This window comes from Babylonia areolata, chromosome 8 (genome assembly GCF_041734735.1).
Source record: "Babylonia areolata isolate BAREFJ2019XMU chromosome 8, ASM4173473v1, whole genome shotgun sequence".
In the NCBI taxonomy this organism is placed as follows: domain Eukaryota; kingdom Metazoa; phylum Mollusca; class Gastropoda; order Neogastropoda; family Buccinidae; genus Babylonia; species Babylonia areolata.
The window spans coordinates 46,475,255-46,498,214 of record NC_134883.1 but is presented as its reverse complement, the minus strand read 5'-3'; the positions used below and the strand labels follow the sequence as shown (position 1 = coordinate 46,498,214).

Here is a 22,960-nt window from a genome sequence, read left to right as displayed (position 1 = left end):
GTAGGTGTGGTGAGGACTCAGTGTCTATGTCGGTCGGTGTGGTGGGGACTCAGTGTCTATGTCAGTAGGTATAGTGAGGGACTCAGTGTCTATGTCAGTAGGTGTAGTAAGGGACTCAGTGTCTACATCAGTAGGTGTGGTGAGGACTCAGTGTCTATGTCGGTCGGTGTGGTGGGGACTCAGTGTCTATGTCAGTAGGTGTGGTGGGGACTCAGTGTCTATGTCAGTAGGTGTGGTGGGGACTCAGTGTCTATATCAGTATCATAGAGTCAGGAACTTACCACTCACATGGAAGTGGTGGAAAAATGTCTGGTGACATTGGGGGTCCACATGAATACCGTTCTAGAGATCTTCATACTGACCTGGATCAAAACCTGTTCGTCATTTTCAACATCCTGCTGAGTTAGCGATACGACACTACAGTTCGGCAGTTTTTAAGGACAATGTATTGCTGTCACTATTACTGTATTCTGAGAAATTCACACACAAGCACGCGAGAGCGCGCTCGCGCGCACGCACACGCATACATTCACACACACACACACACACACACACACACAGGAGGCCACAGAAAGCTCCAGCATGAACTGACCGGTACTGCCCCATGTGCTATCTGCTGCACGCGCTGTCAACACCTCCCCCTTCCTCAGCCCCCACACCCCCTTCCCTTTCCAAACACTTCACACTGTTTTGCCTCTCATGACCCCATTACCTCTTATCACCACCCTCGTCCCTCCCAACTCCCCCCCCACACACATGTTCTCTTCCTGCACTCCCCCCACACCCCCCGCCCCTCCCCAACCAAGCAGCAAAGGGAGGCGGGCAGGGCAGGAGAGGCAATCGGCCTGTTGAGCGGAGACAAATGTTTCGATTAACTCCGATCAGGTCGGGCAATTAGGGGAAGGCTGATGGCAGGATGGCTGTGGGGGCACGGAGAGCGTGCTGCTACCTGCCTGCCATCTCTCTGCCCATCAGTGTCCTCCAACACCCCCCCGCCTCCTCGTTCCAACCATTAGTGTCCCCCACCCTCCTCCCCGACCCCCCGCCTCCTCCCTCCCCGACCCCCCGCCTCCTCCCTCCCCCACCCCGCCTCCTCTCTTCCCTCTTCAGTGCCCCCACCCTCCCCCACACCCCGCCTCCTCCCTCCCCGACACCCCGCCTCCTCCCTCCCCCATCCCGCCTCCTCCCTTCCCTGTTCAGTGCCCACACCCTCCTTCACACCCCCCTCCTCCCTCCCCCACAACCCGCCTCCTCCCTCCCCACCAACGCTACCACCCTCCACCATAACCACTGCAGCCTGAAAGGGGTGGGGGTGGGGGTGAGCTGGTAATGGTGCCCTCCTCCCTCACCTTCTGCCCCACCCCGCGTCATCACAATGCCATGCCCTTCTCACACTGTAATCCACTGTAACCCTTCTCACCTTGCACCATGTCTCCACTGTAACCCTTCTCACCCTGCACCATGTCTCCACTGTAACCCTTCTCACCGTGCACCATGTCTCCACTGTAACCCTTCTCACCCTGCATCATGTCTCCACTGTAACCCTTCTCACCCTGCACCATGTCTGCACTGTAACCCTTCTCACCCTGCACCATGTCTCCATTGTAACCCTTCTAACCCTGCATCATGTCTGCACTGTAACCCTTCTCACTCTGCATCATGTCTCCCCTGTAACCCTTCTCACCCTGCACCATGTCTCAACTGTAACCATTCTCACTCTGCACCATGTCTCCACTGTAACCCTTCTCACCCTGCACCATGTCTCCACTGTAACCCTTCTCACCCTGCATCATTTCTCCACTGTAACCCTTCTCACCCTGCATCATTTCTCCACTGTAAACCTTCTCACCCTGCATCATGTCTCCATTGTAACCCTTCTCACCCTGCACCATGTCTCCATTGTAACCCTTCTCACCCTGCATCATGTCTCCACTGTAACCCTTCTCACTCTGCACCATGTCACCACTGTAACCCTTCTCACCTTGCACCATGTCTCCATTGTAACCCTTCTCACCTTGCATCATGTCTCCACTGTAACCCTTCTCACTCTGCACCATGTCACCACTGTAACCCTTCTCACCCTGCACCATGTCTCCATTGTAACCCTTCTCACTCTGCACCATGTCTGCACTGTAACCCTTCTCACCCTGCACCATGTCTCCATTGTAACCCTTCTCACCCTGCATCATGTCTGCACTGTAACCCTTCTCACTCTGCACCATGTCTACACTGTAACCCTTCTCACCCTGCACCATGTCTCCACTGTAACCCTTCTCACTCTGCACCATGTCTCCACTGTAAACCTTCTCACCCTGCACCATGTCTCCCCTGTAACCCTTCTCACCCTGCACCATGTCTCAACTGTAACCCTTCTCACCCTGCACCATGTCTCCACTGTAACCCTTCTCACCCTGCACCATGTCTCCACTGTAACCCTTCTCACCCTGCACCATGTCTCCACTGTAACCCTTCTCACCCTGCACCATGTCTCCACTGTAACCCTTCTCACTCTGCACCATGTCTCCACTGTAACCCTTCTCACCCTGCACCATGTCTCCACTGTAACCCTTCTCACCCTGCACCATGTCTCCACACCACACTGTAACCTTTCTGATAATGACATCATGCAGGATCATGAAGTCAGAAGATGATGACATCATGCAGGATCATGAAGTCAGAAGATGATGACATCATGCAGGATCATGAAGTCAGAAGATGATGACATCATGCAGGATCATGAAGTCAGAATATGATGACATCATGCAGGATCATGAAGTCAGAAGATGATGACATCATGCAGCAGCATGAAGTCAGAAGATGATGACATCATGCAGGATCATGAAGTCAGAAGATGATGACATCATGCAGGATCATGAAGTCAGAAGATGATGACATCATGCAGCAGCATGAAGTCAGAAGATGATGACATCATGCAGGATCATGAAGTCAGAAGATGATGACATCATGCAGGATCATGAAGTCAGAAGATGATGACATCATGCAGCAGCATGAAGTCAGAAGATGATGACATCATGCAGGATCATGAAGTCAGAAGATGATGACATCATGCAGCATCATGAAGTCAGAAGGACAAAAGCTTGGTCCCCATTCACGGTGGTCTGGCAGCCTGTTTAAACAGTACATGGCTACTGTCTTCAGACAGAGAGACAGACAGACACACTAGAAGCGCATACGTTTTCAACCACTAGTTGTTTTCAGACAGATGTACAGATAAACACCCACGCCTTCAATGGATGTGAAAGTCAATGCTCTCCCCCACCGCCCCATCCCTTGCCCAGAAGGGAGAGCTGGGAAGTGGAGAAGTGAGAAACTCTGCCTCATGATAATCATGTCCAATTTATTTCGTGGACAACAGTCTGTCCGCTTGGCTGAAACATTCTGTCCTCGTGTACAGGATTCCCAAAGGCCGACCCGAGGAGCGGTGTGGCAATTGGTGCTCACTTAGCACTTCAGACACACTATTTCTCCTGTGCCTTTCCCCTCCCCTCATCAGAGAGAGTGTGAGGGAGGTGGGAGGGAGAGGGAGGGTGGGTGAGGAGTGTCGCGCGTCACCAGAGACCCGAGTCTCATGTGTTCCTGTCACTCCATCATTTTTGTCACCACCTCCTGCGCCCCCCCCCCCCCCCCCCGCACTTCTTCCGCTGCTCTCTCCACCCCCTTCACTTCTTGCGGATATCCCTCCTCCTCCCCCCCCCTTTTTTGTTTTTAAAGATCCATGGAGAGAGAGAGAGAGAGAGAGAGACAGAGAGAGAGACAGAGACAGACAGACAGAGACAAGGACAGAGACAGACGGGAGGGGGGAACAATAAACAGTTGTTTCCTTTGGATAAAATGGGTAAGCTGAAAGCTTCCTTTCACCATGGGTCATCACACACACGCACACACACACACACACACACACACACGCGCGCACACACACACACACTCCCAAGAGGCAAAGCCTTCATGGCTCACGTGTGATTCCTGCTGACTTAAAACAACAACAGTGAAAGCGAAAGAGCGCGCGCGCGCGAATATGTGTGTGTGTGTGTGTGTGTGTGTGTGTGTGTGTGTGGAGGGATGGGGGTCACCATTACTGGAAAGTCGATCCAAACCGTATTTTTTGCTCCCGAACAGAAACGAGTGTTTGTCGAACTGAGAGTTGTGCTGGAAAAGGAATAATTCGATCCAAAGGTTCCCAAGTCAAACTGCATTTAATTGTTATTCGATCAAAACACACATCTGTAGAGGTTTCAAACTGTCCGTATTCATCACGAGTTCCTGTCTTCAATAAAATGTAAGAAACACATCAAACACTCTACACAAAGACCATCAGTTGTCTCCATTTTTTGTGTAATTTTCTTTCATATCAACATCTGAATTACTGGAATTAAACGTTGTATAAACTTCAAACATTGTGTATATAAAATGTAGTGTGTGGGAAGGGGGTGAAGGTTGGGGTCCTAGAGTGAGTGGACAGGGTGGGGTGATGGTGTGTGTGTGTGTGGGGGGTGATGGTGGGGGCCTACAGTGAGTGGGGAGGGGGTGATGGTGGGGGTGACGGTTGGGGGGGGGGGTGATGGTGGGGGCCTACAGTGAGTGGGGAGGGGGGTGACCATCCCATCCACCACCCCCACCTTCTCCAACAGTGTGACCATCCCACCCCCACACCCCCAACAGTGTGACCATCCCATCCAACTCCACACCTCCCCCAACGGTGTGACCATCCCACCCCCCCTCCTCCCCGGCCCCCAACAGTGTCGCCATCCCATCAACCACCAATTGGCTGGTGCTCTCCAGAGACAGTTTCCTGTCTGACTTGAGCTTTGGGAGGTAAAAAAATCTTCTACTCGTTTTTTCCTTGCCTGTAAAAAGGCCAGATCCATTTCTCTGTGGAAAGGGGAAGGAGGCAGTCAGACTATCAGGCAATCCTGCGGTTGCTGCACTGCGCTGCGCAATCATCTTCCTCACGCACACTCCAGGCTTCCTGGCGGCGAAAGGCAACCGGAGCCAAGTATTTTCCCTGCTCTCAACTTTGCCGGCACACTTAGTTCAACCAGAAAGATACTTCAACAAACAGCACAACAGACAACAGCAGGCATGGGCAGGCCAGAAGAACAACAGATATAAGAGCTCTACTAACATAATTCTCACAACACACACACAACAAAAAACAACAACAAAAAACAAACAAACAAAAAACCAGCAAGCTTAGTTACCAACATCGTCACTACTTGTTTCACCAACATCGTCACTTCCTGTGTCACCAATATCGTCACTTCCCGTGTCACCAACATCGTCACTTCCTGTGTCACCAACATTATCACTTCCCGTGTCACCAATTATTATTATTATTATCATTATCATTATTATTTTGTTTTGCTTTTTGTACTTGGTTACATGGTTACATGTAACTTTGCACGCGTGTCTTATAAACCTTGTTATGGTTCAATTGACATTACAATTGATTCTGAAACAAAATATTTTTAAAAAAATTCTGATTCTGAAAAATACTGAAATTCTACCTGTGTCACCAGCATCGTCACTACCTGTGTCACCAACATCGTCATACCAGTGTCATCAACATCGTCACTAGCTGTGTCACCAACATCGTCACTAGCTGTGTCACCAACATCGTCACTACCAGTGTCATCAACATCGTCACTAACAGTGTCACCAACATCGTCACTACCAGTGTCATCAACATCGTCACTAGCTGTGTCACCAACATCGTCACTAGCTGTGTCACCAACATCGTCACCATCAGTCTGACGGGCGCAATAGCCGAGTGGTTAAAGCGTTGGACTGTCAATCTGAGGGTCCCGGGTTCGAATCACGGTGACGGCGCCTGGTGGGTAAAGGGTGGAGATTTTTACGATCTCCCAGGTCAACATATTTGCGGACCTGCTAGTGCCTGAACCCCCTTCGTGTGTATATGCAAGCAGAAGATCAAATACGCACGTTAAAGATCCTGTAATCCATGTCAGCGTTCGGTGGGTTATGGAAACAAGAACATGCCCAGCATGCACACCCCCGAAAACGGAGTATGGCTGCCTAAATGGCGGGGTAAAAACGGTCATACACGTAAAAGCCCACTCGTGTGCATACGAGTGAACGCAGAAGAAGAAGTCACCATCAGTCAGACTGAGGCACAGAACTGATCTTCACTCTAAGATGAGGGGACAGTCGCAGACAGACAGAAGATGAAGTGACTGTCAGAGCTGACAGAGACAAGGGAAGACCATCCTGTTCACAATGTTGTGTCCTCAGGGACAGTCAGGGTTCACTGTTGCGTCCTCAGGGACAGCAGTCAGGGTTCACTGTTGTGTCAGGGACAGTCAGGGTTCACTGTAGTGTCCTCAGGGACAGCTGTCAGGGTTCACTGTAGTGTCAGGGACAGCAGTCAGGGTTCACTGTAGTGTCCTCAGGGACAGTCAGGGTTCACTGTAGTGTCCTCAGGGACAGCAGTCAGGGTTCACTGTTGTGTCCTCAGGGACAGCAGTCAGGGTTCATTGTAGTGTCCTCAGGGACAGCAGTCAGGGTTCACTGTTGTGTTCAGGGACAGCAGTCAGGGTTCACTGTAGTGTCAGGGACAGCAGTCAGGGTTCACTGTAGTGTCCTCAGGGACAGCAGTCAGGGTTCACTGTAGTGTCCTCAGGGACAGCAGTCAGGGTTCACTGTAGTGTCCTCAGGGACAGCAGTCAGGGTTCACTGTAATGTCCTCAGGGACAGCAGTCAGGGTTCACTGTAGTGTCCTCAGGGACAGTCAAGGTTCACTGTTGTGTCAGGGACAGCAGTCAGGGTTCACTGTAGTGTCCTCAGAGACAGCAGTCAGGGTTCACTATTGTGTTCTCCGGGACAGCAGTCAGGGTTCACTGTATGTCTCAGGGACAGTCAGGGTTCACTGTAGTGTCCTCAGGGACAGCAGTCAGGTTCACTGTTGTGTCCAGGGACAGCAGTCAGGGTTCACTGTAGTGTCCTCAGGGACAGCAGTCAGGGTTCACTGTTCTGTCCTCAGGGACAGCAGTCAGGGTTCACTGTTGTGTCCTCAGGGACAGCAGTCATGGTTCACTGTAGTGTCCAGGGACAGCAGTCAGGGTTCACTGTAGTGTCAGGGACAGCAGTCAAGGTTCACTGTAGTGTCCTCAGGGACAGCAGTCAGGGTTCACTGTAGTGTCCTCAGGGACAGTCAGGGTTCACTGTAGTGTCAGGGACAGCAGTCAGGGTTCACTGTAGTGTCAGGGACAGTCAGGGTTCACTGTAGTGTCCTCAGGGACAGCAGTCAGGGTTCACTGTAGTGTCCTCAGGGACAGCAGTCAGGGTTCACTGTAGTGTCAGGGACAGTCAGGGTTCACTGTAGTGTCTTCAGGGACAGCAGTCAGGGTTCACTGTAGTGTCCTCAGGGACAGCAGTCAGGGTTCACTGTAGTGTCCTCAGGGACAGCAGTCAGGGTTCACTATTGTGTTCTCCGGGACAGCAGTCAGGGTTCACTATTGTGTTCTCCGGGACAGCAGTCAGGGTTCACTATTGTGTTCTCCGGGACAGCAGTCAGGGTTCACTTTTCTGTCCTCAGAGACAGCAGTCAGGGTTCACTGTAATGTCCTCAGGGACAGCAGTCAGGGTTCACTGTAGTGTCCTCAGGGACAGCAGTCAGGGTTCACTGTAGTGTCCTCAGGGACAGTCAGGGTTCACTGTAGTGTCTTCAGGGACAGTCAGGGTTCACTGTAGTGTCCTCAGGGACAGTCAGGGTTCACTGTAGTGTCCTCAGGGACAGTCAGGGTTCACTGTAGTGTCCTCAAGGACAGCAGTCAGGGTTCACTGTAATGTCAGGGACAGCAGTCAGGGTTCACTGTAGTGTCCTCAGGGACAGTCAGGGTTCACTGTAGTGTCCTCAGGGACAGCTGTCAGGGTTCACTGTAGTGTCCTCAGGGACAGTCAGGGTTCACTGTAGTGTCCTCAGGGACAGCAGTCAGGGTTCACTGTAGTGTCCTCAGGGACAGCAGTCAGGGTTCACTGTAGTGTCCTCAGGGACAGCAGTCAGGGTTCACTGTAGTGTCCTCAGGGACAGTCAGGGTTCACTGTTGTGTCCTCAGGGACAGCAGTCAAGGTCAAGGCTACTCTGCTTTCTGGCTTCTTTGTTTACTGCCAGATAACAGTCACTTTTTTTTGGGTCTTGTACACCTGTTTGTCTGTCTGCCTGTCAGTCTTTCACTACCGTTCAATGCAGACGTCTGGAATTCTGTCACTAATCAAAAAGCTAACACAACTCGTGTGTGTGTGTGTGTGTGTGTGTGTGTGTGTGTGTGTGTGTGTGTGTGCGTGCGTGCGTGCGTGCGTGCATGTGCGTGTGTGTGCGTGCGTGTGTGCGTGAGAGAGAGAGAGAGAGAGAGAGAGAGAGAGAGAGAGAGAGAGTCCACCTTACAAACACACAAACACGCCCTCTCTCTCTCTCTTTCTCAGTCTGTCTGCCTGCCTGCCTGTCTGTCTCTCTCTCAGTTTGTCTGTCTGTCTGTCTGTCTGTCTCTTTCTCTCAATCTCTCAGTCAATCTGTCTGTCTCCTTCCCGTTCATTCCATGTGATTCCTGTCTGTGATCATTCAGGAATGTGTTTTCTTTCCCACTTCCATTTTCCATCCGCTTTCTTCTTGCTTTCTTGTTCTCTCCTTCTGATGATCAGCACGTGTATGTTTACATACGTATTTGAATGTGTCCAAATGTCACGTCCATACTTCTACAACTCTTTGTTATTTTTGTAAATATTTTCATTTCATTTTGTCTTTACCTTGGGGGCTGGAGGTAAAAAAAAAACAAACAACAACAAAAAACCAAACCCAAACACATGTATACTTATTCCGCTCTCCTAAAAACAAACAAAAAACAAAACAAAAAAACTTGATCCATCGTTCCCTCTCTCAAAGCATTGGTCTTTGCACACTTAGGAATCGTGAGCTCTCTCTCTCTCTCTCTCTCTCTGTGATTATTAAAAAGAAGAACGGTTAAAAAAAACAAAAAACACAACCCCCCCCCCAAAAAAAAACAAACAAACAACAACAACAAAAAAAACAAAAAAACAAACAAAACAACAACACCCGAATAATGCAATGACAATCTAATTCATTCTTCTTTTTTTTTTTTCTCGAGATCATTCTGTAAATAGATTTGCCCTTGTGATTTACTTACAAAAATGAAGGCAAACTGGGTTGCGCAAGCAAACGAGAGAACAAGAGAGCCTTGCTAAAGAAAAGGGAAAACAAAAGGAGAACGAGAACAGCAGAAGAAAACAAGAAGGGGGGTAAAAGAGAAAGAAAACAGACTCTGAAACGATCCCAGAAATGAGCCACCTGGAATGAAGGAAGAAATGCATGAAAAGACACTGCCAGGCAGAAATCCATGAGAAAAAAACACGAAAGTGAATGAAGAAATTGAATGCTTTGGAGAAAGAAGAAGAAAGAAACGGAGGAAAGACAGAAAACAGAAAGAAATGGACACACTGACTAAAAACTCCAAGACAGAAAACAGAAAGGAATGGACAAACTGACTAAAAACTCTAAGAAAAGAGAAAGAAATCGACACACTGACTAAAAACTCCAAGACAGAAAAGAGAAAGAAATAGACAAACTGACTAAAGACTGAAGGAAAGACAGAAAAGAGAAAGAAATGGACAGACTGACTAAAACTGAAAGACAGAAATGGACAGACTGACTAAAAACTGAAAGAAAGACAGAAAAGAGAAAGAAATGGACAGACTGACTAAAACTGAAAGACAGAAATGGACAGACTGACTAAAAACTGAAAGAAAGACAGAAAAGAGAAAGAAATGGACAGACTGACTAAAACTGAAAGACAGAAAGGATTCCCATCTCCTGTACGTATAGTGATAACCCCTCCCCACCCCCCTTCTGCACACTACATACACCTTGATTCCCATCAAAGACAGAAAAGAGAAAGGAATGGACAAACTGGCTAAAAACTCAGAGAAAGACAGAAAAGAGAAAGCAATGGACAAACTGACTAAAAACTCCAAGACAGAAAAGAGAAAGGAATGGACACACTGACGAAAAACTGAAAGACAGAAATGGACAGACTGACTAGAAACTGAAAGACAGAAAGGATTCCCATCTCCTGTACGTATAGTGATAACCCCTCCCCACCCCCACCCCCCTTTTGCACACTGCACACACCTTGATTCCCAGCTCCTGTACATATAATGATAACCCCTCCCCACCCCCATCTCACCCCTCTTCTGCACACACCTTGATTCCCATCTCCTGTACGTATAATGATAACCCTTCCGCACCCCCACCCCCCTTTTGCACACAGCACACACCTTGATTCCCATCTCCTGTACGTATAATGATAACCCTTCCGCACCCCCACCCCCCTTTTGCACACAGCACACACCTTGATTCCCATCTCCTGTATGTATAATGATAACCCTTCCGCACCCCCACCCCCCTTTTGCACACAGCACACACCTTGATTCCCATCTCCTGTACGTATAATGATAACCCTTCCGCACCCCCACCCCCCTTTTGCACACAGCACACACCTTGATTCCCATCTCCTGTACGTATAATGATAACCCTTCCGCACCCCCACCCCTCTTTTGCACACAGCACACACCTTGATTCCCATCTCCTGTATGTATAATGATAACCCCTCCCCACCCCCAATTCCGCACCACACAGCACCTGCCCCCCCCCCCACCCCCCACCCCCGCCTCCCCAACCCCCCTTCCCCCTGCATCTCCCTCACCATTTCCGTTCTTTGAGAAATCTCTGGAGGATGACGTCAAATGTTCACTCCCTGTCCTCCCCACTCATCTCTCCCCACACTTATATATATATATATATATATATATATATATTCACAAGGATCTGCTAGCTGTTGAATATCATGCAAAGCACTGTCTATCTGCATGAACACAGCATTTAATGTTATTCAACCGACATACAAGTGGCAGAGTAAGCTCCTACACATGTTAACCACAAACACATAAATGGGATGCACAATACAGATGAATCTTAGGTCTGACATATTTCAGTCTGAGATCCAAATCAGATTTTCTTCTTCCCATTTTGGAATGATCATGTAGTGGTTCCTTCCCAGCGTTGTCATATTTCAGCTTCCCCAATTCCTTAATTATTAAATAAACAGCAATTTTTATGCATATAACAAAGCAGGCATAAAGTATATAAATCATACAACATTCCTTTGAGGTCAAGTCCTATTTTAGAATCCTAATTCCGGTGCTTGCTTTACCGACAATTTTCGAGCATGGATGAAGCGATATAGCCATCGGTATTATTATTCAACAAGTGCGCAAAAAACACTAACTGTGTCTGAAGTTCTGATGAGTCTCATGACACACCACAGACTACAGGTGACAACACAACTGTCACATGACACACCACAGACTACAGGTGACAACACAACTGTCACATGACACACCACAGACTACAGGTGACAACACAACTGTCACATGACACACCACAGACTACAGGTGACAAGACAACTGTCACATGACACACCACAGACTACAGGTGACAAGACAACTGTCACATGACACACCACAGACTACAAGTGACAAGACAACTGTCACATGGCACACCACAGACTACAGGTGACAAGACAACTGTCACATGACACACCACAGACTACAGGTGACAACACAACTGTCACATGACACACCACAGACTACAGGTGACAAGACAACTGTCACATGGCACACCACAGACAACAAGTGACAACACAACTGTCACATGACACACCACAGACTACAGGTGACAACACAACTGTCACATGGCACACCACAGACTACAAGAGACAACACAACTGTCACATGACACACCACAGACTACAGGTGACAACACAACTGTCACATGACACACCACAGACAACAGGTGACAAGACAACTGTCACATGACACACCACAGACAACAGGTGACAAGACAACTGTCACATGACACACCACAGACAACAGGTGACAACACAACTGTCACATGACACACCACAGACTACAGGTGACAACACAACTGTCACATGACACACCACAGACTACAGGTGACAACACAACTGTCACATGACACACCACAGACAACAGGTGACAAGACAACTGTCACAGGACACACCACAGACAACAGGTGACAAGACAACAGGTGACAAGACAACTGTCACATGACACACCACAGACTACAGGTGACAAGACAACTGTCACAGGACACACCACAGACAACAGGTGACAAGACAACTGTCACATGACACACCACAGACAACAGGTGACAGGACAACTGTCACATGACACACCACAGACAACAGGTGACAAGACAACTGTCACAGGACACACCACAGACTACAGGTGACAAGACAACTGTCTCATGACACACCACAGACAACAGGTGACAGGACAACTGTCACATGACACACCACAGACAACAGGTGACAGGACAACTGTCACATGACACACCACAGACTACAGGTGACAAGACAACTGTCACATGACACACCACAGACTACAGGTGACAACACAACTGTCACATGACACACCACAGACTACAGGTGACAACACAACTGTCACATGACACACCACAGACTACAGGTGACAACACAACTGTCACATGACACACCACAGACAACAGGTGACAACACATGACAAACACAGCAGACAACACCTGCACTCACCTGTCTGCCATCAAGTCTCTGTTTGCTCCATTCCCCAACGCAAAGGAAGGTCGTTGGTCCATGGCAGTGGAAACTCAGATGCAGTTGAAAGGTCATCTGTCAATCAACAATGAACAGTGTGACAGTGAAAACGATTCTAAATGTTGCCAATTGTTATCAACCAAGTTAAAACTGCATAAAGTTGTAAATGTCACTTCATTGTGAAAATGGCTGAAAGTTGTAAAGGTATCAGATCTGTTGTAATGTCACTCCATTGTGAAAACGGCTGAATGTTGTAAAGGTATCAGATCTGTTGTAAGGCTGAATGTTGTAAAGGTATCAGATCTCTTGTGGACCCATGCTCACAAAAAACTCTATTTCTGATCAAGAGCAAAGACTGTCACAATAAATTGGTATCAATCAGTCCTTTCAGGATTCTCTCTCTCTTCTCTCTGTCTGGAGAAAAACTCACTGAGATTCAACAACAACAACAACAAAAATCTCATCTTCAGCGTAGGATCTATGACAGTCATTACCAGGTCAGACTGAAATAGATCACGCAGGATCCATGAGTACAAAACAGCAACAACAACTATGAACAATCATCATGAGAAAACAGAAAATGAAGTAATCACACTTTAGTCAATAATAGGACAATAGAGAAAAAAGTTAACTGATCCATAATATAACAATAAAGAAAATAGAAAACCGATCCATGAAACAACAACAGAGAAAACAGGAGTGTACTCACCATCCATGTCTGAAAGCCAGCCAAACGGTAACTCGTTCTTGAAACTGGAAACGGCTCGCGTGTCATTCCAAATTATATATGCAGGTATGACTTTATGGCATATCGCACGTAAACCAACTCGCATTAACATATATATATATTGATATTGGCAGGCAGGAAGTCAGACACACAGACAGGGAGAGGAAGTCAGACACAGACAGGAACAGGAAGTCAGACACAGACAGGAAGAGGAAGTCAGACACACTGACAGGAACAGGAAGTCAGACACAGACAGAAACAGGAAGTCAGACACAGACAGAAACAGGAAGTCAGACACACAGACAGGGAGAGGAAGTCAGACACACAGACAGGAACAGGAAGTCAGACAGCCAGAAACAGGAAGTCAGACACACAGACAGGGAGAGGAAGTCAGACACACAGACAGGAACAGGAAGACAGACACAGACAGGAAGCCAGACACAGACAGGAAGAGACAGGAAGAGGAAGTCACAGACAGGAAGAGGAAGTCAGACACAGACAGGAAGAGGAAGTCAGACACACAGAGAAAGCCAGACACAGAGACAGAAGATGCCAGACACACAGGCAGACATAGAGACAGAGCAAGGCAGACAAATAGACAGACAGTAGAAGGCACAGAGACAGAAGAAGTCAGACATACACAGACAGACAGAGAGACAGAGGAAGGCAGACAAATAGACAGACAGTGGAAGGCACAGAGACAGGAAGGCAGACATACACAGATGAGAAGAGGATGATATACACACAGGAGGGGACAATATAGACAGGAAGACATGTATACAGAAAAAAGAAGAGGAAGGCATACAGGAAGACTTACACTAGTTACAGACAGGAAGAGAAGACTCACAGACAGGAAGAGAAGACTTACAGACAGGAAGAGAAGACTTTCAGGAGAGAAGACTCACAGACAGGGAGAGAAGAGAAGACTTACAAACAGGGAGACAGGAATAAAACACTTACACACAGGAAGAGAAGACTTACAGACAGGGAGAGAAGAGAAGACTTACAGACAGGAAGAGAAGACTTACAGACAGGAAGAGAAGACTTACAGACAGGAAGAGAAGACTTACAGACAGGAAGAGAAGACTTTCAGGAGAGAAGACTTACAGACAAGACACACACACACACACTGAAGTACTCACAGCATCCCGTGAGACCAGATATTCCAGAGTGTCACACAGAACGTGCACGGGTAGCTGTGTTGCTTTCTGGAACAGTCAGGGCACTGCAGTTGTAACCACTGACACATCATCTGTCACAACCGTCATCATCATGATGAAACATTTCCTCCTAATGGCTCCACCATATATGTGTGTGTGTGTGTGTGTGTGTGTGTGTGTGTGTGTGTTTGTGTGCGCGTGTAATTTTCATCATCACCATATCATTCTTGTCATCGGCAATTTCCTGTAGCCAATGGATCAGAAGTGACAGGAACCTACCAGCACAAAATGTTATCTTTGTACTCAGGGTTTACAGCATTTTCATCCATGTACAGTTGGTACCAGCAGAATGTACACTGTGGGTATCCATTCCACGACGGGTGTACGTGAATGTACAATAAGTAACAGCAGGATGTACACTGTGGGTATCCACTGTAACTGGTACCCAGGGTGTACAGGAATGTACAAGAAATGAATACAAGGAAGATGTACACTGTGGGTATCCACTGCCATTTGTACCCAGAGTGTGTACGGATGTACAATAAATAGGTGCCAGCAGGATGTACACTGTGGGTATCCACTGTACCCAGGGTGTACAGGAATGTACAATAAGTACCAGCAGGATGTACACTGTGGGTATCCATTGTACCCAGGGTGTACAGGAATGTACAACAAGTACCAGCAGGATGTACACTGTGGGTATCCATTGTACCCATGGTGTACAGGAATGTACAATAAGTACCAGCAGGATGTACACTGTGGGTATCCATTGTACCCAGGGTGTACAGGAATGTACAACAAGTACCAGCAGGATGTACACTGTGGGTATCCATTGTACCCAGGGTGTACAGGAATGTACAAGTACCAGCAGGATGTACACTGTGGGTATCCATTGTACCCAGGGTGTACAGGAATGTACAACAAGTACTAGCAGGATGTACACTGTGGGTATCCATTGTGCCCAGGGTGTACAGGAATGTACAAGTATGAGCAGGATGTACACTGGGTATCCATTGTACCCAGGGTGTACAGGAATGTACAATAAGTACCAGCAGGATGTACACTGTGGGTATCCATTGTACCCATGGTGTACAGGAATGTACAATAAGTACCAGCAGGATGTACACTGTGGGTATCCATTGTACCCAGGGTGTACAGGAATGTACAAGTACCAGCAGGATGTACACTGTGGGTATCCATTGTACCCAGGGTGTACAGGAATGTACAAGTACCAGCAGGATGTACACTGTGGGTATCCATTGTACCCAGGGTGTACAGGAATGTACAATAAGTACCAGCAGGATGTACACTGTGGGTATCCACTGTACCCAGGGTGTACAGGAATGTACAAGTACCAGCAGGATGTACACTGTGGGTATCCATTGTACCCAGGGTGCACAGAATCAGCTATCAAATTAAAAAAAAAGACACTGGCCTGGTGAAATTTTTGCTACACTTCAAACAATGCACATACATGTATACATGTATGCACACACACGTAGGTATATACCTATACCTATACACACACACACACACAGATTATTCACAGACACATGGGCACACATGCTGGAACAAAAATGGTACAAAGACGGTTAATGGCATATGAAAGTAAAGAAAAAACCAAAACCAGCAAGAGAAACATGACCATGACATGAGCACCACTGTGTTCCCCACCCATCATTATCATGACATGTGCACCACTGTGTTCCCCACCCCATCACTTTCAGGACATGTGCACCACTGTGTTCCCCACCCATCATCATCAGGACATGTGCACCACTGTGTTCCCCACCCCATCACTTTCAGGACATGTGCACCACTGTGTTCCCCACCCATCATTATCATGACATATGCACCACTGTGTTCCCCACCCATCATCATCAGGACATGAGCACCACTGTGTTCCCCACCCATCATCATCAGGACATGAGCACCACTGTGTTCCCCACCCATCATCATCAGGACATGTGCACCACTGTGTTCCCCACCCATCATCATCAGGACATGAGCACCACTGTGTTCCCCACCCATCATCATCAAGACATGTGCACCACTGTGTTCCCCACCCATCATCATCAGGACATGAGCACCACTGTGTTCCCCACCCATCATTATCATGACATGTGCACCACTGTGATCCCCACCCAATCATCATCAGGACATGTGCACCACTGTGTTCCCCACCCATCATTATCAGATATGTGCACCAGTGTTCCTTCCCAGTCACCATCAGGACATGTGTACTACTGTGTTCCCCACCTCATCACTTTCAGGACATGTGCACCACTGTGTTCCCCACCCCATCACTTTCAGGACATGTGCACCACTGTGTTCCCCACCCATCATCATCAGGACATGTGCACCACTGTGTTCCCCACCCATCATTATCAGGACATGTGTACCAGTGTTCCTTCCCGGTCACCATCAGGACATGTGTACTACTGTGTTCCCAACCTGTCACTATCAGGAAATGTGCACCACTGTGTTCCCCACCCCATCATTATTAGGGCATGTGCACCACTGTGTTCCCCTCCCCATCATTATTAGGGCATGTGCACCACAGTGTTCCCCATCCCATAACTATTAGGGCATGTGCACCACTGTGTTCCCCATCCCATCACTATTAGGACATGTGCACCACTGTGTTCCCCACCCATTACTATCGTATCAGTGGTGTGTGCGATACCTCACCTCATCACTATCAGTGCTGTGTGCGATGCCTCACCTCATCACTATCAGTGCTGTGTGCGATGCCTCACCTCATCACTATCAGTGCTGTGTGCAATGCCTCACATCATCACTATCAGTGCTGTGTGCAATGCCTCACCTCATCACTATCAATGGTGTGTGTGATGCCTCACCTAATCACTATCAATGATGTGTGTGATGCCTCACCTAATCACTATCAGTGCTGTGTGCGATGCCTCACCTAATCACTATCAGTGCTGTGTGCGATGCCTCACCTAATCACTATCAGTGCTGTGTGCGATGCCTCACCTAATCACTATCAGTGGTGTGTGCGATGCCTCACCTAATCACTATCAGTGCTGTGTGCGATGCCTCACCTCATCACTATCAGTGGTGTGTGCAATGCCTCACCTCATCACTATCAGTGCTGTGTGCGATGCCTCACCTCATCACTATCAATGTTGTGTGCGATGCCTCACATCATCACTATCAATGCTGTGTGCGATGCCTCACCTAATCACTATCAGTGCTGTGTGCAATGCCTCACCTCATCGCTATCAGTGGTGTGTGCGATGCCTCACCTAATCACTATCAGTGCTGTGTGCGATGCCTCACATCATCACTATCAATGCTGTGTGCGATGCCTCACATCATCACTATCAGTGGTGTGTGCGATGCCTCACATCATCACTATCAGTGCTGTGTGTGATGCCTCACACCATCACTATCAGTGCTGTGTGCGATGCCTCACATCATCACTGTCAGTGCTGTGTGCGATGCCTCACACCATCACTATCAATGTTGTGTGCGATGCCTCACCTAATCACTATCAGTGCTGTGTGCGATGCCTCACCTCATCACTATCAGTGCTGTGTGCGATGCCTCACATCATCACTATCAGTGCTGTGTGCGATGCCTCACCTCATCACTATCAGTGCTGTGTGCGATGCCTCACCTCATCACTATCAATGCTGTGTGCGATGCCTCACCTAATCACTATCAGTGCTGTGTGCGATGCCTCACCTAATCACTATCAGTGCTGTGTGTGATGCCTCACATCATCACTATCAATGCTGTGTGCGATGCCTCACCTAATCACTATCAGTGCTGTGTGCGATGCCTCACCTCATCACTATCAGTGGTGTGTGCGATGCCTCACCTAATCACTATCAGTGCTGTGTGCGATGCCTCACCTCATCGCTATCAGTGGTGTGTGCGATGCCTCACCTAATCACTATCAGTGCTGTGTGCGATGCCTCACATAATCACTATCAGTGCTGTGTGTGATGTCTCACACCATCACTATCATTGCTGTGTGCAATGCCTCACCTTGAGCTGCAGCCATGTGGCCCCCAGCACTCCGGCAGACAGGATGTACCTGAAGGTCACCTGGCAGGCCTGGTACCTGTCGTCCCCCTCACGCCCACACCGCTGCCACCACTCCTCCCAGTCCACGCTCAGCGGCAGGTGTCGTGTCTCCCTCTCCACCACCCTCTTCATCACCCCCCTCTCCACAAACACTGCGCCCCCCTGCGACTGGCTGGGCAGGGCCCACACTGCCATGGGTCGTGACCTCACGGGGTCTGCTGTGTCGCCAGGCTGGGTGTTAGTCATGAGTCGTGACCTCACGGTGTCTGCTGTGTCGCCAGGCTGGGTGTTAGCCATGGGTCGTGACCTCACGGTGTCTGCTGTGTCCTGGGTTGCAAAGGTGTGGGTTGTGTGTGAGGGCCATGTGGATGACTCCATGCTGACTGCCATGTGTGACGATGTGGATGACTCCATGCTGACTGCCATGTGTGATGATGTGGATGACTCCGTGCTGACTGCCATGTGTGACGATGTGGATGACTCCATGCTGACTGCCATGTGTGATGATGTGGATGACTCTGTGCTGACTGCCATGTGTGATGATGTGGATGACTCCGTGCTGACTGCCATGTGTGACGATGTGGATGACTCCGTGCTGACTGCCATGTGTGATGATGTGGATGACTCCGTGCTGACTGCCATGTGTGACGATGTGGATGACTCCGTGCTGACTGCCTCAGCCTGGGCACTGACACTGGCTGACAGGGCAGACAGTGGAGTAGAGGTGATAGGAGTTCGAAGCTCAGCGACCTGGGCGGCAGAACTAATTCCAGTTGTAGTATCTGATGATAGCAAAGTGTGTGCTTGTCCACTGTCTGACATCATGGTGTGAGCTTGTCCACCGTCTGATGACATCATGCTGTGTGCTTGTCCACTGTCTGATGATGACATCATGCTGTGTGCTTGTCCACTGTCTGATGATGACATCATGCTGTGTGCTTGTCCACTGTCTGATGATGACATCATGCTGTGTGCTTGTCCACTGTCTGATGACATCATGGTGTGTGCTTGTCCACTGTCTGATGACATCATGGTGTGTGCTTGTCCACTGTCTGATGACATCATGCTGTGTGCTTGTCCACTGTCTGATGATGACATCATGGTGTGAGCTTGTCCACTGTCTGATGATGACATCATGGTGTGAGCTTGTCCACTGTCTGATGATGACATCATGGTGTGTGCTTGTCCACTGTCTGATGATGACATCATGGTGTGTGCCTGTCCACTGTCTGATGGTGACATCATGCTGTGTGCTTGTCCACTGTCTGATGATGACACCATGCTGTGAGCTTGTCCACTGTCTGATGATGACATCATGCTGTGTGCCTGTCCACTGTCTGATGATGACATCATGGTGTGTGCTTGTCCACTGTCTGATGATGACATCATCGTGTGAGCTTGTCCACTGTCTGATGACATCATGGTGTGAGCTTGTCCACTGTCTGATGATGACATCATGCTGTGTGCTTGTCCACTGTCTGATGATGACATCATGGTGTGAGCTTGTCCACTGTCTGATGATGACATCATGCTGTGTGCTTGTTCAGAGTCAGCAGTGGGGGCACAGTTGATGACAGATGATGCCTGCACACCAGGCAGAGTGGAAGCACAGGGACTGGCTGACACAGGGTATGTGGAACTGGTGCTGACTGGTGCCTGCAGGGAGGTGTGGCATGGGTGACAGCCCTTCAGCCCCAAGGCCAGACGGGAGAGACTGAGGCTCAGTCGGTTGGACGAGTTACGTTTGCGGGGATCCAGCACGCACTGGGGCTTGATGCGTCTGAGGGCCAGCAAGGTGAAGGACGCTCTCTCTCTCAGGCGCCGCGACTCGGCCGGGGTGGGCAGCCTTTCCATGCCCGTGTTCTTGCGGAACTGGATGCTGACGGCATTGCTGTCCAGCCACACCTTCCCCTCCCCCGCCTCCCGCACCCGCCCACCCTCATCCGGCTGCAGACGTGAGACAAACAGTCCTCCGATGTTGCTGATTGGCCGCACTAAATGGTGCCGGACTTTGGGAGGAGGGGCATCCAAGTCGTCCTCGCTGCTGCTGTCTGACAGCATGGACTGCTGACCTCCCCCTGGCTGTGCACCGGCCATCACAGACCTTGGACGTTTCTGGCCGCTCGCTTTTTGTTGGCCCGACGCTGACAACACCGAGCCCTTTGACCCCCTGACCTGTGAGGGAGGTCGTCTCCTCTTGGTCTTTGCAGCCTGAAGCACTGACCTTGGACTGCCCAGACCTGCACACAGTACTCTGTTTTAACATTGTGTGTCTTCATCTCATTGAATGCCTTTATCACAATGTATGTCTTTATCACACTGTGTGTCTTTAGCACACTGTGTGTCTTTAGCACACTTTGTCTTTAGCACAATGTGTGTTTTTAGCACACTTTGATTTTAGCGTACTGTGTGTCTTTAGCACACTTTGTCTTTAGCACACTGTGTGTCTTTAACACACTTTGTCTTTGGCACACTTTGTCTTTAGCACACTTTGTCTTTATCATACTGTGGGTCTTTAGCACACTTTGTCTTTAGCACATTGTGTCTTTAGCACACTTTGTTTTTAGCACGCTTATCTTTATTACACTGTGTGTCTTTAGCACATTGTATATCTTTAGCACACTGTCTTTAGCACACTTTGTCTTTAGCACACTGTGTGACTAAAACACACTTTGTCTTTATCACACTGTGTGTTTTTAGCACACTTTGTCTTTAGCACACTGGGTGTCTTTATTAAACTGTGTGTGTTATCACATTGTGTACACACTGATTCAAACATCACAGTGTCTTTATCACACAGTGTGTCTTTAACACAGGACCCAACATGCAAGGGGGTGCACAACTGTAAGAAAGGTCAGGTACTCTGTGAGAAAGAGAGTGCAAGACTGGACACGTTTCTAAAAAACAGACGATATGCATGGACAACATACTGATGTAACTAATGTAAATAATGTGTGTGTGTGTGTGTGTGTGTGTGTGTGTGTGTGTGTGTGTGTGTGTTCAGAGCAGCACCTTTGTCTTTCCTGGGTTTCTTGGCCACTGGTGAACACAGACGTTCACCTCCCACCAGGTTGTCGGACTCCTCACTCCCCCCCTCGCCTTCACTGCACTGCCCTCGCTTCTCTCCCCTGGCCCCCTGTCTGTCCTTGACGTAGGTCTCTCGCGACGTGCTCAGGTCAATGACTTCAGCATTGGTCTCCACGCTCAGCTGAATCTGTCACATAGGGTCACATTCTGTATCCTTCCCCAGTCACTAGGACACGTTTATCCTTTCCCAGTCGCTAGGACACAATGTTTATCCTTTCCTAATCACCAGCAAACAATGTTTATCCTCCTTTTCCATTCACTAGGACACAATGTTTGACCTTTCCTAATCACCAGCAAACAATGTTTGTCCTCCTTTTCCATTCACTAGGACACAATGTTTGACCTTTCCTAATCACCAGCAAACAATGTTTATCCTCCTTTTCCATTCACTAGGACACAATGTTTGACCTTTCCTAATCACCAGCAAACAATGTTTGTCCTCCTTTTCCATTCACTAGGACACAATGTTTAACCTTTCCTAATCACCAGCAAACAATGTTTGGCCTCCTTTTTCCATTCACTAGGACACAATGTTTAACCTTTTCTAATCACCAGCAAACAATGTTTATCCTCCTTTTCCATTCACTAGGACACAATGTTTAACCTTTCCTAATCACCAGCAAACAATGTTTATCCTCCTTTTCCATTCACTAGGACACAATGGTTAACCTTTCCTAATCATTAGCAAACAATGTTTATCCTCCTTTTCCATTCACTAGGACACAATGTTTAACCTTTCCTAATCACCAGAAAACAATGTTTATCCTCCTTTTCCATTCACTAGGACACAATGTTTAACCTTTCCTAATCACCAGCAAACAATGTTTGTCCTCCTTTTCCATTCACTAGGACACAATGTTTAACCTTTCCTAATCACCAGCAAACAATGTTTGGCCTCCTTTTTCCATTCACTAGGACACAATGTTTGACCTTTCCTAATCACCAGCAAACAATGTTTATCCTCCTTTTCCATTCACTAGGACACAATGTTTAACCTTTCCTAATCACCAGCAAACAATGTTTGGCCTCCTTTTCCATTCACTAGGACACAATGTTTAACCTTTCCTAATCACCAGCAAACAATGTTTGGCCTCCTTTTTCCATTCACTAGGACACAATGTTTGACCTTTCCTAATCACCAGCAAACAATGTTTATCCTCCTTTTCCATTCACTAGGACACAATGTTTGACCTTTCCTAATCACCAGCAAACAATGTTTGTCCTCCTTT

General features: G+C 48.3%; 2 protein-coding genes across 2 annotated transcripts in view; both read right to left on the bottom strand.

Moving 5' to 3' along the window:
• Positions 1 to 12,989, bottom strand: part of LOC143285207 (FMRFamide receptor-like) — a 71,733-nt gene extending 58,744 nt beyond the window's left edge. The window contains exon 1 of the mRNA XM_076592453.1: positions 12,681 to 12,989. The gene's annotated coding sequence lies outside the window, so the exon portion shown is untranslated. The remainder of the gene's footprint in view (positions 1 to 12,680) is intronic.
• LOC143285304 (uncharacterized) overlaps positions 1 to 22,960 on the bottom strand; it is a 188,015-nt gene that overhangs the window by 100,999 nt on the left and 64,056 nt on the right. Inside the window, exons 36-38 of the mRNA XM_076592568.1 lie at positions 21,657 to 21,858; positions 18,606 to 20,884; positions 14,571 to 14,636 (exon numbers count right to left, since the gene is read on the bottom strand). Coding sequence (XP_076448683.1) covers positions 14,571 to 14,636; positions 18,606 to 20,884; positions 21,657 to 21,858 — 2,547 coding nt within the window. The remainder of the gene's footprint in view (positions 1 to 14,570; positions 14,637 to 18,605; positions 20,885 to 21,656; positions 21,859 to 22,960) is intronic.